The 17,769-nt window shown below is 41.9% G+C and overlaps 1 protein-coding gene across 2 annotated transcripts in view; it reads left to right on the top strand.

Moving 5' to 3' along the window:
• Positions 1 to 17,769, top strand: part of FCHSD2 (FCH and double SH3 domains 2) — a 99,901-nt gene that overhangs the window by 54,113 nt on the left and 28,019 nt on the right. For both annotated transcript variants that reach the window (XM_037068684.1, XM_037068686.1), the window contains exons 5-7: positions 2,267 to 2,362; positions 7,121 to 7,237; positions 12,439 to 12,543. In XM_037068684.1, coding sequence (XP_036924579.1) covers positions 2,267 to 2,362; positions 7,121 to 7,237; positions 12,439 to 12,543 — 318 coding nt within the window. The remainder of the gene's footprint in view (positions 1 to 2,266; positions 2,363 to 7,120; positions 7,238 to 12,438; positions 12,544 to 17,769) is intronic.

The following is a 17,769-nucleotide window of genomic DNA, read 5'->3' on the forward strand; positions in this document are numbered from 1 at the left end:
GTTTCTTTAATTCCATAGTTGTCAGACTTCTATTCAACTCAATTTCTGATGGTTCTGAGTGATGGTTGTTTTATATTTTAGTTGTAACTTTGATGTGGCTCTGTGAGGAGGTGAGCTGTGTCTACCTATGCCACCATCATGACTGGAAGTCCCCAGGAACCATTGGTTGATTCTTGTATGTGCCCTCACTGGGGATGGAATCTGCAACCTTGGCATATGGGGATGATGCCCTAACCAAATGCACTACCTGGCCAGGGCCTGGGGCTTTTTAAAATTGGGAGTGGAGGAAGTAGGTGGGTTTATAGATGACGCAATATTGGCCACAAGGGGATGTTTTTGGAAGTTGGTAAATGGGTATGTGGGATACACTGTACTCTTGTCTGTATTTTTATATGTGTTTGAAATTTTTTGTAAGAAAGAATTAAAGTTTTTGAAAGGTGGGCAATTCCTCCTGCACCTAGAAGATATACAATACCTGAGAGGGTAGGTTTGGCAACTAGAGGGGTGATTCTCTTAGCTTTTTCTTCATGGTGATTGGGGAAGCTCCCAAGACTTTGTCAGGAGCTTTCACAGCTACTCTCGCTTAAACTGGACCCTTGGAAAAGAACAAAGCACATTTCCCTCTGAGGAGATGTTGATTCAGCCAGCCTTCCTGGGGCAAATCTCCCAATTGCTCCTCACCCACCGCACCCCCAGCAGTTTGGATGAAGTATCGCCTTCTGTACTCTCCTAGAATCCTCTGTGTACTTCCTTAGTATATTTTAATCCTATGGCCTGTTTGGTTCTCCCAGTTTCCGGATTATACAGCGTCCAGCAGCAGTAACACCTGCTTGAGTGTAGCTGGTAGGGTCATAATATGGGTGTGGTATTTTATAGTTTTATTTTTAACATTCTGCCTAAAATGGCATATGGTGTGCTTGAGTGCAGTATTGTTATGTAACAGAATTACATGCTGATGATTTTGTAATGATAAAGGGACATTGTATATTCCTTGAGTATGCTAACCTTGATTACTTATCTTTATTTATTTGTATATTCCTCCTCAGCCCCACATTAACATTGGGCCTAGTTAAGTTCTCTCAGTCAATGGTTATTGAATGAGGGCTAGGAGAGCAATAGAGAAACTGGGATTGTACTGGTAAATAAAATGCAAAATACACCCCCTGCTTTCTCTGTCTCCTCAGTAACCCTTTTCCCAGGTCTGCTAAGGTGTCGCTACAGAGCTGCTTTAAAGTGTTTCTCCCTCCCCCTGCCCATCCTCTGGCAGAGGTACTAATGAGCTGTGAAATGCTGTGAGTGAGGATCAGCAAAGAGTAAGCAGTGTAATGAAATGGGTGTCTGCACAATCAAACGTTGCTGACTCCTATTCTCTCCCAGGACATATGATCAATGAATTATTTTCAGATGGCTATCTTTCTTTGCAGTTTTGCTACTTCTCTGTATATCTGAATTCCCCTTCTATATAAATTCCCTTCTACTTTGTCTTCTTGGTATGCTTTAAAGAGGTAATTAGAATACAACCTCCTAGAAAAGGTGTCAAAGAAGTACTGTAAAAATATTCTTTTGTGCTATGGGTAAGGTTATCTGGCAATTTCCCAGGGGGTTTCGACCTCCATCAAACTGACTGTAAGAGGCCTATGACGTGCTGAAAGCAGTGAAGGGAGTAAGGAGCACAAACTATTAGGTACAAAATAGTCACAGGGAAGGAAGTAAAGCACGGGGAATATAGTCAATAATATTGCAATAACTGTAGGGCCAGCAGGCTTGCGGGAAATATTGAGGGGAACGCTGCCTGAAGTGAGATTGTCTAATCCCTGAGCTGCTCACCTGAAACCAATCCAAAACAAAACTGGAAAAAAGAGTCCTTCAAAACTTTACAACTGGGAGAGACCCAAGAGTCTGATGTCCTTCCAGATTCGTGTGCATGCGTGCAAACACACACACACACACACCAGAAAGAATAGCTTTTCGGATACAGCTATCTTGTTGCTCTCTTAAAATATTGTATATTGTCTAGTGTTGATATGTGGGTTAGTTTCTAAACTAGTACTTTCCAGATTTAGATTCCTGAGAAAATAGGACAGGTGAGTAACAACTGTTACCTAAAATGAAAAAAAAATGTGTAATTATCATTTCTTTTTGACCATGTGGTGTTGGATGATTTCTCATTTTTGGAAAAGAGCAGAATAAATCTTAAACATTAAAATGTAACTACAGGTCATTTTCACCTTATTAAAGCCTTAAAGATATTCTGTTTCCTCTGTAGGTGGTACGGGACTATAATCTTCAGCTGTTTCTACAGGAGAACGCTGTGTTTCACAGACCCCAGCCCTTCCAGTTCCAGCCTTGTGACAGCGATACTGTAAGGGAATTCCAGATTTCATTTCATTCGTGTGTAAGCTCTGTTCTTGCTCAGACAACTAGTATTCTTGAAATAGAAGAAGCTGAGTATGTCTCATTAATTTTATAACAAACTACGAGGATACAGAGAAACTATGATATTCTTTGTAACTTACAGCCACCACGCTTAGTATCTTTATGCTAATAACTTCCTACTAAATTGGGTTAAATTGTAAGACAAGTTACTGCTGAAAGCTGAACTTAGGGAAGAAGAAAAATATTCAGTAAAGGCTTTTTCCAGTTCAAATATAAATCATACTTTCTATCCATGAAATTCGTCACATGCATACCCTTTAAAAGAAACCAGTGGTTAAATTTTAACCACAATAGAATTAATGAATAGAATAATGAATATGTGCATGCAAATATTTGATTGGCTTTATACAAAATTATAGGCCTTTTATAATGTCTCCCAGGTTTCTCAGAATGTTAAAGTATTAACACAGATGCCACACGGGCAATTTTTAAAAAGCTAACACTAGTCACCTATTTTTATTCTTGAGTTTACTCTCTGAAAAAAATGCCATTCTTGAATTTAAGAAAAACAAAAAGCTAATTTGATAATCTAAAAAAAGAAACCATCTTCTGCAAGGTGAGAGAACCCCTGTCTGGCTGTGTTTCCACACCAGCACCTCCAGCTCTCTGTCTCCGCGCAGGCCGGCCAAGGCGGCCGTAAGTCCCAGAGCGAGTTCTGATGGGGAGCCTGGGCTCGTACCGGGCGTTTGTGAGGTCAGAGTTTGGTGGCATCAGTTCAGCAGAAACCTTGCTAGAGACAGCTTCATTACCTTTCGTACTCAAGTTCAAGAAGCCCTGGTTGTAGCTGTATAAAGAAATGTAGGGAAGAAAGCCTTTTCCTGTGGATTATAGCCCTTGCCATTTATACCAGTGGCTTTTGTTGTTGATTGATTGCCTTAAGCAGTCAGCTTTTGCTTAATGATTCAGTGGCCTCGTTCTATAATTTCACTTCTTTGAAGCCTGGGAAGAATAAAGCAGAGCATTGGAAGATACAGACCGTACACGAGTTTACCAGGCTTAACTTAAAATTGTGACTGATTTGAGATTATTTTACCTTTGCTCATTTTCCTCAGAAAAAAAAACACAAAGTAACGGTGACTCTCATCTCGCTTGTCCTGACTGCAACCTTAAATCCCTTTCTGTTTCTAGACGTTGTGCTAAATGTTCTTAGCTGTGTCCCTCTTTGCCTTGAAATGCTAACTGTGCTGTTTTCTGTCCTTGTGCGATCTTTGCTGGGCAGAGTTTAAAAGCTGCCCAACTGGTGGATATTGAGCTCTCCCCTGTCAGTGCTCTGAGAATGACCATAGCTGAGGTATATGGGGGTGTGGGCCAAGGGTGGGTGCGATGGGGTGTGTCTGTTTGCATGTTAATGAGGGGTGGGACCTGCTGTTGGGATGAAATGTATGCATATGTTTGTACAAGGGACCCCTGAAGCGTAAGGTGGGGCTTTCCACTTTCCCTTAGAAGGTAGGGATTTCCTTTCCTGTTTCTAGTGAAAAGATTGAGCTGCTCATTTTCATCTTGTCTGAAGCACCTTAATCTTCCTCAGGGGAGTGCTGAAGAGAACCTTAGAGCTCATCTTGCCTTTATTAAAGGGGAGACTGAAACCTAGGAAAAGAGTCTTGTCCAGAGCTGCACCGTGGATCGGGGCACCTTACTGAGCCGACGGCAATTTTCCCGTTCTTTCTGCCTGCTGCTCTGTTTTCTCAGAAGAAGTATTGAGCGCTTGAGGAGCAAGTAAATTTTTTCACAATGGAGAAAGATAAATGCCCATTGTTTCATAGAAACCATTGTCAACCATTGAAAAAGTCTTTAGAATAATCAGTTTTAAATGTTTTTAACTGCAAAATGTTTTGGGTGTACTTTTTGTTTTGTTGTAAATTAAGTATTCTTACTGCCTACAAGGAATAAAATCCCAAATCATCATTTTTACTCCGTCCAGACTAGCACTGTTCTTTCACGTGCACATGGGCCATCGTTTCTGCTCTCTGGGCCCCTCGTGGGGCTGGCAGCGCTGGGCCCGTCACGGAGCGTGGCGCACCGTCACGGAGCGTGGCGCACCGGCGTGCTCATTAACGCCCCGCTCCTGCCCAGCGAATGTAGGGCACGCAGGAAGGACTGGTCACCACTCTCCTCTGTTGTTATTTCTGTTGTATTTCTGAAATCACTGTGTTCATATCTTATTTTGAAGCAAATTTTAATTTAACAGACACTGAGCCTGTGGACTATTGCCTAGCTGCAGCCTGCACACACTTTTCTTTTTTTATATATTTTATTTATTTATTTTTAGAGAAAGGGGAAGAGAGGAAGAAAAGGAGAGAAACATAGTTGTGAGAGAAGCAATCAGTTGGCTTTTGTCCATGCCCCCACCGGGGGCTGAACCCACAACCCAGGCATGTGCCCTGACTGGGAATCAAACCAGCGACCCTTCGCCTGGCAGGGTGACACTGTGCCAACTGAGCCGTGCTGGTCAGGGTGCCCTGCACACGTTTTAGACCTATTCATCTGTTCCTGAAATTTTGCTCAGTAACAAAATTAAATTTCTCAATAAGTTGCCTCCTTTCACATCTGCTCTGCTCTCTACAAGTTCATTCTCTGTAAGAGCTTTCGGTATATCTTCAATTTTGTTTTTGATTCCTCTTTGGGCTATCAAGGACCTAGGTGTTACTTGAATTTTTAAATTTTCTGCTTAAAGTAATTTTCACCTGGGTCTTTAACATTGACAAACTATTTATTGGATACTTTGTATGTAAAAACTGTAAGAGAATGTTTAAAATATGACTTCATTTCACCCTAATGACCCCTATGAGATAGGTGGCATTTCCACCAATTTTCAGATGTAACTAAGACGCAGGTTAGTCAACCTGCCGAAGATCATAAAGCTAGAAAATGGCATAGAGGGGATCTCGGTCTACCTGACTCCACCTGTTCGTGGGCTTTTCAGAATACAGCTTCCTACCTGTGGACATTGGAGTTCTCCGGCTGATGTACATTGTCTTTGCATCACAACCATTGCATCCAGGGTTGGACGTTTTAAACCCCGACTTCTGAGGACAGATAGAAATTTAAATGCTAGATCCTTTTACAAAGCAAAATATAAAAACAAAATCAGTCTCCAGATTCCTAGTAGCCCCAAAATGATATAGATATTAAATATAATTGTAAAGTTGATTAGATTTGGATTTTCATTCTTTTGCTGTTTCAATTCATTTATCACTATACAATCTAGCTTTAGATTATATAGACACTAGCTGAAATGTCTGCATAAAACAAAGTTTTTCAACTTTGCCTACAATCCCAACAAAAACATTAAATTTTTAAGCAAATTTATCAATTTCTACTTACCCTGCCAATTTTGAGCATGTGACCTTGCAAAAGCCAGTGTTCTGAGATCTCCCCACTCTAAAATTTTGCTTCTTTTTGTATTAAAATTCTCTTTGGATAATTCATAATTAAGGAATTTTTTTTCTTTTCTAATTATTTTGATAAAGTTTTTTTTCATGAATTCTTAAGAGTTTAGAGGAAGTTAAAATAGTCTAAGTGGTTCAGAGTTCTGAGTCTGGAGTCATACACGTGAAACCCCAGTTGCAGCATTTGGTATCTGAGAGACAGGTTGGTCCGAGGGTTGTGGGTTATTGTTAGGCTGATATCTGATAGACAGTGGAAGTTCTACTTAATCTCTATAGCTGCAGCTCGTGACCCATCTCATAAGGTTGGTGAAAGTACAGAGTGGCAAACTGGGCGTACAGTTGTTTATATGGAAAATAATATGATAATTAGTAAATAATACAAGAGTAAACCTTTCCACGTACTCACAACTGTAAATGGACTCTTGCCCCACCCTGTATGTGAAACACTTTCCACAGGGCCTTGAACAACAGGGGTTACCTGTCACTGCTGTTCATTTAGATTTTGCAGTTTGTTGTTTGTTTTTGTTAAGATTTTCTTTCTTCTTAGAGAGAGGGTAAAGGAGGGAGAAAGAGAGGGAAAGATGTTGTGCAAGAGAAACATCGGGTGGCTGCCCCTCACACACCCCCAGCCGCAGCCCCAGTGTGCGCCCTGTCCGGGCCCTGCACCCTTTCGGTGCACAGGGTGACACCCTGCCCACTGAGCCACACTGGCCAGGGCTGCAGTTTGTTCTTTATGAAACATAATCAGAGCATGTTAGGGCTAGAAGAAACACTTAGTGATCATTTGATCTAGCACCGCCATCTTTCATGTGACGTGAAAGCCCAGAGGAAAGGTAAAAGCTAGTTTGAGGTTTTGTGGTAAGTTGGTGATGGACCTGAAACTAAATTAAACCCATTATCTCCTGGAGCAGAGAGCCTGAGTTGCTATTACTGTTTCTTTTCACTCTATCCAATGATTCTTTCTTTAATCCCATTGAAACTATTGAGTTGTTTCCATTTTTATCTATGCAACTGTTCTAGTGCCATGGTAGGCTGGCATGAGTTTTTCTTCTCTGCTTAGCTAGCTTTCTTCACACCCCAGGTGGGTCAGCCCACCGTGTTAGAGATGCAGCTTTAGTGCTCAGCAGTGGAAGACAAAACAACCTGTGGTCGTCTCCAGCTAATGCCGAGGAACAGTGACTCATGTCTCGTGTCTTCAGTGCTAGTTAAGGAAGGCCCTCGGATCCACCTACCACGTGGCCATGATTTCAGTAAGGATGACAGTGCTTTTCTCTCTGTTCTCTCTTGTGTTGTAGAGCCGACAATTAGAGTCAGAAACGGGGACCACAGAGGAGCACAGTCTAAACAAGGAGGCTCGGAAATGGGCCACACGTGTGGCGCGGGAGCACAAGACCATCGTTCACCAGCAGCGGGTGAGTGTGACTGAGGGCCGCAGCCTGCGTTTTAGCCCAAGCCAAGTGTCTGACCACCTTAAAGAGTTGAGTTTTATTAATGCTCTGAAGAATAGCCCCCACGTGTTTCTTCCGTAATTCCTCAGCACTCAGCAGTCTGCTCTCACTGTCTGTTTCGCTTGGGACCCTGAGGCCCTGTGGCGTCAGCACAGTGGTTTCTGTCTGCGCGGAACTGCCCAAGGAAGGCTGGTGATAGTGTCTTGCAGCCTCTTGGGCAGTGGAAGAGGCATAAATGTGTTGAATCTGGCTTTTCATTCCCAAGACAAAATTTTTGAAGGCACAATTGTAGATTCCATGAAAATGTATCATCAAGACTAAACTGAAAGTACAAAGAAATTGTTAGGTATAGTACTTTTTTCCTCAATTTACATTTATTTATATTTTTATTAGTCTCTTTCTTTACCTGCACATCCAGTTTCTTAAAATAGTCGTCCGTATTTAACATATGTATTTCCTAGCATCCCACTTATTACCTTCAAGCCCATTACATTCGGTCTTTTCCTACCTTCCCTCTCCCTGCACCGCCCTGTGGAGCCTACGCTTGTGAAAATCACCGATGGTATCTGTGTTGCTACAGCCAGAACGACACTTTGATTTCTTGTCTCACTTAACCCGTAACGGCTTCATCACAATTGACAGCACCTTTCGTCCTGAAACCTTTTCTTCCCTGGTCATTCGTGGCATCGCATGGCCCTGGTTTTCCTGCCTCTGTGCTGGCCACTCCTAGATTCTTCTGTAGCTTCTTTCTCTGTCTCACGTTTAAATATTTAAATTCCTTAGATTTCTGTACTAGGCTCTCTTCTTTTCTTATTCTTTATTCTCATTATAGGCAATCACGACCTCTTCCAGGGTTTCACTTAGCAACCAATGGCAGTTTGAGCCCAATAGTCGACATCGGGCTTATCTTCTTGTGTCCGTATGTCCACTTGCCTGCTTTGACACCTACTTCTCACTGTTTTCCTTACAGACATCTCAAACTCAGTGTTCCACTTATCTAATGCTGCGTAGTAAAACACTGTAGCCCTGACTGGTGTGGCCCAGTTGGTTGAATGTCACCCCTCAAACCAAAAGGTCGTGGGTCCAATTCCTGGGCAGGGCACATGCCTGGGCTGTGGATTCGGTCCCCACCTGGGTGTGTGTAAGAGGCAGCTGGTCAATGTTTCTCTCTCCATCCATGTTTCTTCCCCTCTCTTTCTCACTCCCTTCCCCTCTCTTTCTCAATCCCTTCCCCTCTCTCTAAAAATAAATAAGAGTCTACAGCCATGCCCCCCTGAATGCACCCGATCTCATCTAAAAATAAATAATAATAAAAATAAAGTAAAAAGTAAAACACTTTAAACTTAGTGCTCCCCCCAAAAGCATTGTTTATATTGCTTTTGGGGGGCTCAGCTTGGCAGCAATTCTCATGTGGGGGTCTCTGATTGCAGTCAGGAGGACCTGGTGCTGGAGTCTTCTCATGGGCTTCCCCACCAAAATATCTGGTGTTCGGACTGAGGAGACTTGGACAGCAGGGGCTGGAGCAGCAAGAGCTCCTGTGCGTCTGTCTCTCTCTGTGGTCTCCCCATATGACCTCCCTGGCACGGCAGCTTCGGGCCAGCTGTACTTGGCGCCTGTAGCTGTAGCACAGGACCCCAAAGGCCTGAGTCCTGAGAGTGAGCCAAGGAGAAGCTGTATCATCTTTCCTGACATGGCCTTGGAAATAATATTAGTTGTGTCATATTTTTATTAATTGAGGCAATTACAAAAGCCTGTTCAGGTTCAAGGAGAGAGAACATAAACTCTACTTCTTGGCAGGGAACTAGCAAGGTTCTGAAAGAACCAGGTTCTAGAATGGGAAATATTGTAATAGCTGTTTTTTAAAAAATGTAATCAGACACAGTCTGCCTTCTGGCTATAACAGTTCATACCCCTCTTGCACACAAAATATAACTCTCCTCTTCACTCAGATTGCCAAAGCCTGGCGTCAGACTCCAGCTTGAAATGCAGAATATCATCATCTAAATCAGATTTAGGGACACATAAGAGGTTCTTGGGTACAGTTCCTCTAATACAGTTTATCTCAATAAAAGAATTTGTGAACTCAAGAGACCTCTATGCCCACACATCCAATAAATAGTGATGAGATTAATTACTACAGCTGTATAATTGGAAATATAAAACACACAGATGGGTTTTTTTCCACTAGATGCTTGACTGTATTTGAAAGTAAATGTTCAGATATTAAAAATAAATCTGCTTCCTCTGTTGTCAAGGTGTGTTGTGTCTTTCTGTTGGAAGATAGAAACAGAAAGATTTTAATAAATGTTTAGTTCTTTATAGTATGACACTAATACCTTAATCCTGTAAGATATATTTTAAGCAATAAAATGAAGGTAATTTTTAACACTAAATCAGTTAAATTTCCCCAGGAGGGAGAGCTGAAGCAGAGTTGCACAGCTGAGACGAGAGAGGTCAGAGTTCAGAGAAGCTGAAGTGGCGTGAAGTGGGCAGAGTACCAGGCAGCAGGGAGATGCAGAGAACCCAAAAATCTACATAGGTCTCCCTTCAGGCTATTGCTGAATAGTAAACCACACATATGTAGGATGAAATGCCACGTGACTGAGTAAAGAAAAACAATAGAGAAATAAGCCAAACAATTCCCAGAGTTCACATTGGGCTGGGACACATTCAGGTTCGACCAGCCAAAGCTGAGAGTACTCATGGACCACGTAGGGCATTCAGGAGACAGCAGGTGGATCAGTCATTGGTAGTAGAGCTATAAATTAGCCCCAGAATAAGGCTACTTTAGAACTACCCTAACATGTCTTTAAAACGAGCTTCAAAGAGATCAAGCTAGGGGTTTCCAGCCAAGATGTTAGATTAGGTGGACGCTGTACTCATCTCCTCTCATGAGCACATCAGAATTACAACTAAATTATAGAACAAGCAACCTGGAGAACCATCTGAAGAGTAGCTAAACAGAAGCCCTATAACTAAGGATATAAAGAAGAAGCCATGTCGAGACAGGTAGGAGGGGCAGAGATGCAAAATGGGTTGGGCCCACCCCCATGTGTGGTGGTGGAGAATCCAGAGGGACATCAACTACAGAGGTGCCCCCTTAGGCGAGGGATCTCAGCCCCACACCAGGCTCCCCAGCCCGAACACCAGTGCCGGGGAGGGGAGCCCACATGACACCTGGCTGTGGACCTCAGCAGGGCTTCTACTATCCAGGTTAGATGGAAGGCTGCTGTAAACCCAGGCGTTCTCTTCAAGTGCCAGTGAGATGACATGATGTCTGAAATTTTATTTAAAATGCTTTAGCAAAGAGAAAAAGGAATAGATAAAACAGATCTGGAAAAACCTTGGTGGTATATGGTAGTTCATATCACTGAAAACCTTGGTGATTGATATATGGTAGTTCATCACACTAGTTTCTTTACTTTTGAATATATTTGAAATTTTTCATGATGAAAAACATTTTAATGGCATTTCAGAGTTCTGGGGAAAGAGTGAGTGTATTTAGTAAGTGGTGTTAGAGCAAGTGTCTGTGTATTTGGGGAAAAAATGTAGATTCTTCCCTTCCACCAAATATACAATAAATTTCAAAAGAATTAAAGACTCAAGTGCTAAACGGGATTATTGTAAACTAGAAAAATATAGAATATTTTGGTGCATTAAAAATGGCTTCTTAAACAAGACACAATACCCAGGACCCATAGAGGAAAAGATTATTAACCTCAACAACATAAAAACTAAAAATTTCTGCCCTGGCTGGTGTAGCTTAGTGGATTGAGTGTGGGCCTGCAAACCAAAAGGTCGTCGTTCAATTCCCAATGGGGGCGCACGCCTGAGTTGCCGGCTGGTTCCCCAGCAAGGGGAGCATGAAGGGCAAACACACATTGATGTTTCTCTCCCTCTCTTCCTCCCTCCCTCCCTCCCCCTCTCTAAAATAAATAAATAAATAAATAAAATCTTTTTTAAAAACCTAAACTACAAATTTCTGTTAAACAAAATAACTTCAAAACGTTAAGAGAAAGGGTCCTGACCAGTGTGGCTGAGTTGGTCAGAGCATTGCCTCCTAGCCAAAAGGTTGCAGGTTCGATTCTTAGTCAGGGCATATACCTATGTTGGTTCAATCCCTGGTCTGGGAGCATAAGGGAGGCAACTGATCAATGCGTTTCTCGCGTATCAAAGTTTCTCTTTCCCTTTCTCCCTTCCTCTCTAAAAGCAATAAAATAATGTCTTTGGGTGAGGATAATTTTTAAAAGTTAAGAGAAAGGGAATAGAATAGAAGGAAATATTTCTAACATAAATATTGTTAACAACAACTATTAGGACTGATATCTAGAGAGAAATATATTTGAATAATTACAAAAAGACAGAAATTAGAAAATTGCATATAGGATATGAACTGCCAGCAGCATATGAAATGAGGCTCTCTATTACATAGAAATGAAAATTGAAACAATAAGATGACCTTTGGCAAAAATTTCGAACATTGACAATCTCCAATGTGGGTGAGAGAGAAACGCGCTCTCACATACTGGTAGTGGAAGAGTAGGCGTAACCCTTCGGGGGCCATTTGGTCATGTCTTTTAATATGAAAATGTACAGTTTCCGCTTGTACGTATTTATCTTAGATAACTGTTCCCATATGTATTCAAGGAGGCATTGGCTCAGCTGTAACTATGCAAGTGTATGGGACATACCTAGGAAATGGTTTGGAGAAAACGCACATAAACTGATGGGATAGTGGTCACCTGGGGGAGTCAGGTGCACGGCAGCATGTGCAGGTGTCGCAGTTTGTGCCATTATTCATTAGTTGTTGTTTTGCAGCAATATTTTATATTCATAAAGTTGTTGAAAATTAAAAGTGTGCACAAAAAATGTGTGGCCCAAACAAGGTTCGTGTGCTCGTACCGGTGCACGTTCCCTGGTTTGCACGCTGCAGTGTGCTCGCGCAGTCATTGCCGCTTGGGGAAGCTGAGGGAAGGGGCTCCCTGTTGTCCTTCTGCAGCTTCTCTTGGGTCTATAATTATTTCAGATTTTTTACATTAACAAAAAATTAAAATTAAACATCAAAAGTGGAACCGTGGCTGCTCATCACTCAAGTCTTTTAAATTACCAAACTACTCCAGTCACTTAGGAAAAAGCAGTCACTATTTCCTTGTGTTCTGTAATAGGTCCTGGGTGACCTGGAATGTCACGGAGTCGCAGTGTCGGAACAAAGCCGAGCAGAGCTGGAACAGAAAATGGATGAAGCTAAAGAAAATATTCGAAAAGCAGAGGTGAGGTGGAAGCTAATTTTGGCATTTGCCCAGCTCCGTTAATGTCTCAGCTGTGGTACGTACCTTTAGAATCCAGTTTCTGCGCACTTACTATAATGAAGATGACTCACCATCTTCATCTGTATCGAGAATATTGTTTTTAAGTAACTGCTTCTTACCAGGTGGTACATGCAACAAAAAGACACTAATCTCTCTAAGAAGCATTTACAATCAATAAACATTAAGAAAATGAATTAAGTCACAATGAAGATACTAATTTTAAGGTTATGCAAGGTACTTAATAAATCAGTCAAATTGACAGCATAGTAATTGGTGTATATAAGGTCAGAGCCTAGAAATGCCCCACATGTGGGAGATTCTCTGGAATCTTAGGTCTAGGGGTGTCAGCTAAGCTTTTAGAAGAGGAGACTCGGTTAAGCAAACCAGACAAATTTACAACAGTGGATTTTAATTTGGGAGAGGTTATCATGGGACCTTTTGAGAGTTGTATGAAAGTATGAAACCCTCTCTCCCATGAAAAGAATAAATAAATAACATTTCTATGTGTAGTGTCTCGAAGTCCATGCTACCTACACTAATATTCCCTGACCTCAGGAGAGAGAGGTTAAGATGGAAAGAAAGAAGTTACTTAAAAAGAAGGAAGACGTGGGACACAGTCTGGCAGTTAGATTTGATTAGAGTGGAGGACTTTTATAAGGAAATGTGGTAGAGAGTAAATAAATTAACTGTGGTTAGGACCAGTTTGTGGAGGACCCGTGTGCACTTGGGTATAGTTATCTACTGCGTGCACCACGGAAGGGACATGGAAGGAGACACTCAGAAAAGATCGAGGCTGTCCAGCCCTCAGGGACGTGTTCTCGTTAGGGAGGTGTAACGAATGCCAAAGACAGCTAAGACTGTAAAGCCTAAGTGCAGGGAGTCGTCCACAGAAGCATACTTAATATTTAAGAAACCCAGAAGCGCCCTGGCCAGGTAGCTCTGTTGGTTAGAACATCATCCAGGTACACCAAGGTTGTGGGCTCAGTCCTCAGTCCAGGCACGTACAGGAATCAACCAGTGAACGCCTAAGGAAGTGGAACAGCACATTGATATCTGTCTCTTTTGTCTGTCTGTCTCCCTCTCCTCCTTCCCCCTCCTCTCTTCCTCTTTCTCTCTAAAATTAATAAAAATGAACAATTTAAAAGAAGAAGAAACATGCCCCTGTGGGAGAAGTCACAAGGGCAGGTGACACAGAAGAAGTAGGACATAAGATGGGTGTTGACAAATCGGTAGTATTCAGTTAGAGAAAAAGGGACAGCACAGATTTATGCCGTGCAAGCTCCAGAGGCAGAACTTGAACTAAAACCAGAAGGTAGGAAGGAGGCACATCTGAACTTGGTGTTGGGAAATACCTTCTAACGGCCAGATCTTCCCAGTGAGGCGGTAAGCTCCCCTGACACATAGCACAGCTTTACAATTCTAGGCCAACATCTCGGACTCTATACAAGGAACTCTTGCATCGTTTGCTTTTCAAATACCCCCTTAGGACTTGAGAGGTTTTGAGGACTTGTTTCGGTGGGGGTGGGGGAGTACAGCAGAGAGGTAGCATGCACAAACATAGGAAATATGAGCACGTTTTTGGCACAACCTCATGGAAGCGACCTGAACCAGAAGCAACTTGCCATCTACCTGGTCTAGAGAAGCCCCAGTAACCACGGCTCGCCTTTTTCTTCTGGTAAACGATCTACAGCCTCCATAGTGAAGAGGGCAGTGTGTGTAATAAATAGCCCTTTTCCTCTCTGAATTCAGAGTCAGAGCTAAACCACTACTGTAGTGTGCGGGCCAAGTAGTGTTGGCAGGTCCTTCCCTCGTCTGGGAAACACTGGCCTGTGTAGGGCGCCTTCCTTGTTTGTTTCTTCAGACTCTGGGCGGAGCCAGTTTCAGAGCCTTGGTAGTACAGGACAGGTCCCAGAAGTTTTCTTAAGGGTGTGTCCTCGCTTGTATTTTCCATCTCCAGACTCCATCCGTGGTGTCACCGTCTGCTGCCCTGGCTCCCCACACCCCCAGCAGTGCCGTAGTAGGTGTCAGCCACACCACGTCCGCATTTAGGCCGACTGACCTGTTATTTCCATGAGCTTGCTGAACTGCCCTGTGCTGTTAGCTTAAAGGTGCAAATATGAAGTGAGATGTCCCCAACAGAATGTCTCATCTCTCCCACTGTCAGTTTGTAAGTCTGCATTCTCAAAAATAATTTTCTTTCCAAAATGTGGAAAACGCTAAAAACTGCAGTGCCAGATCCGTAATTTCAGCTTTGACTATTTATAAAATGTAGTTAATTCTACTAACTTAAAATTATCTCTCACTTGATTTCTGCTTATCAGACACAGAATAACCCTGCTAAAGTTAGATGGCAAATATGAGGGTAGCATTGGGATACTTCTCAGAGGGTTGTCCTAGTGAAATTTTGGATTGACTACACCACAAGAGCCTTGAGGAATTGATAATAATGGTTTTGGGGGATTCCCTTCTTTCTTCTGCCTATATATTATTTGCATTGGATTTTCTCTTTTCATTCAGTAGTTAGTTATTTATTATAAACACCTATACAAAAGGAAGAGAGAGCTGGTTAAAACTCCCTTTTATCCTTCGTGTTTGGTTTTTAACTCCTACCAGTGTGAACGATACCCTCCCTTGTTGGTCAGTCCGCTTTATCCAGTGCTCTCTGTGCTGCGGTTCCATTCAGTGGTGCTAGTTACGATGAAACCCTTTGTGGTGCTGAGCAATAAATTAAAGAAACTTTTTCCAATCATAACAAATTGAAAATATAAGTGGCTTGTGCTTTTCCCAAAAATAGGGCTTATATAGTGATTAATTAATTATTGGCTGGTTAATTTGGGAGCAAATTCACTAGTTGATTAGTTTAACAAATACTTAATGAGTACCTTAATGGGTGCCAGACACTGATGAATGTTTTAGACACACAGGGACAAGCAAACTGTTGTTCCTGTTAGGATCTCCGTGTTGGCCACAAGGACATCTGTGCGAGACACGCTGCTGTCATGGCCCCTGACTAACTCAGGAGTTGGAGTGAGGCAGTAGCTCCTTAAACTTTAATAGCGATTTTCCTAATTTGATATTTAGGTATTTGAGTTTTTGAAGTTCACATGTTGCACAGCCGCACAGACATTCTTTACCTGGCACCTCACACCTGCTTTTAAAGTAGCTTGCCAAGAAGCCAAGAGTTTTAAAAGCCATCTTTTTGGAAGCTGTACCTGACTTACGTTTTCCAGAACACAGTTATTTTTATGTTTAAATTGTACCTTTCATTTGACTTGAGGGCAGTTCTCTCTTCTTATGACAGTGAAATGCTTAACACAAAGAAGAGGAAGTTAATGTAAGAAGTTAAAGATACCCAGAAATTTTTAATAGCTCACATTTGGTGTAAGGTCTGCAGGAGGAACTATAGATTACATGATTCTTTCTTTAAGATATTAACTACATTCTATTATTTGAATTGCACATGCATGTGAAGGCTGAAGTATGTGGTATCAAGTGAATTAACAAAACAAAAAAATAAATTATTGTTTACATTTACATAAACACATTTTCATAGATAACCATTTTCTCTTAACTTACCCTTTCATGGGGTCCTGCTGTACACTAGGAACCCAGAATCACCGAGTGATCATTGAGGCCCGCGCAGGTCCCAGCCTAGCTGTGGCTTGGGGTTGCTATCCGCCTCATAAAGCAAAGCAGAGGCTTTGTCTCCTGAGAAGACAGAGTGGTCTTCTCCCCTGAAAAGCCTCCTACATAGCTGGCATTGACGTCTTCCAGGAACAGGAGAGCAGGGCTTCAGACTTTGAGTCTGGGTTTTCAGCTGAGGTAGAGAAAGGACAGTGGTTACAACCAGAAAGTCCAAAGTGGGGTGTGGTTACACCTCCAGAACACGTCACTGTTTGCCCAGCCAGAGCTTCATGACAGTCGTACAAGTGGATCCTTTACTAATGAAATAATAATAGTAATAATACAGTGACCCCCCCTTAAAAATTGCTATGTCATCCTTATACCTCAGTAATTCAAAATGGGAAGACCTTGGCCATAATGCTGTAAGAGGAGTCTAAAAATGTTCATTGCATAAAATGCGAGGCTTCATTACTACAAGGTTTATGAAATGCTATGGGTGAGCCTGATATTAAATCAAAATTTCCAACCAAATTATATTCAGATTTACCTCAGGGCCTGTTTTATAGGATTTCAGTGTACTCTTTTTTTTTTCTTTTTAAAGATATTATTTTTAGAGAGAGGGGAAGAGAGGGAGAAAGAGAAGGAGAGAAACATCAATGTGTTGTTGCCTCTGGAACACCCTCTACCAGGGACCCGACCTGCAACCCAGGTGTGTGCCCTGACTGGGAATCAAACCAGTGACCCTTTGCTTCGCAGTCTGGCACTCACTTCACTGAGCCACACCAGCCAGGAACTATTAGTATTTTGCAATATGAGCTTTATGTGTTTATTTCTATTCTATAAAATGGAAGTTAACTTTGTAATTCTCTGTCATTGAAGTTAATTCTATTCCTTAAAAGGTCCTGATGAGAATCCGTATTTTAGACAAGAATACTTCATGAACTGCTATGTTGTTCATCAGAGTATGTTTTTCTCAAGTTGTCTCACCATTAATGATGCTAAGAGTGGTGACTTAATAAAGGTGGTGCTACCAGATCTTTCTGCTCTTTTTTTCCTCCCATTGCAACTGGTCAGTACTAGTTGCAGTGCATCCCTGCCAGTGGTGGCAAGTGGATGTTTTTCTCTCTTAAGTATCATTATGGAATTTAAAAAATCAACTCTATTGAGCCCTGGCTGGTGTCGCTCAGCGGATTGAGCAGGGGCCGGGGAACCAAACAACCACGTTCGATTCCCAGTCAGGGCACATGCCTGGGTTGCAGGCCAGTTCCCACCCAGCAGGGGACTCACGAGAGGCAACCATACATTGATATTTCTCTCCTTCTCTCCTTCCCTTTCTCTCTAAAGATAAATAAATAAAATCTTAAAAAAATAAAAATAAAAATCAACTCTATTGAGTTGTAACATACATATAAGAATGTAACCATTTCAAGTAAACAGTTTGATGAGCTTTGATAAATACATACCTCTATATACCCACCATCACAATCAAAATATAAAAAATGTATATCACCCCAAAAGTTCTCTTGTGACCAGGCCACAAATGATCTGCCTTCTGACACATAG

Source organism: Sturnira hondurensis, unplaced genomic scaffold, assembly GCF_014824575.4.
Source record: "Sturnira hondurensis isolate 20B ecotype Veracruz unplaced genomic scaffold, ASM1482457v3 Scaffold0017746, whole genome shotgun sequence".
NCBI classification, from domain to species: domain Eukaryota; kingdom Metazoa; phylum Chordata; class Mammalia; order Chiroptera; family Phyllostomidae; genus Sturnira; species Sturnira hondurensis.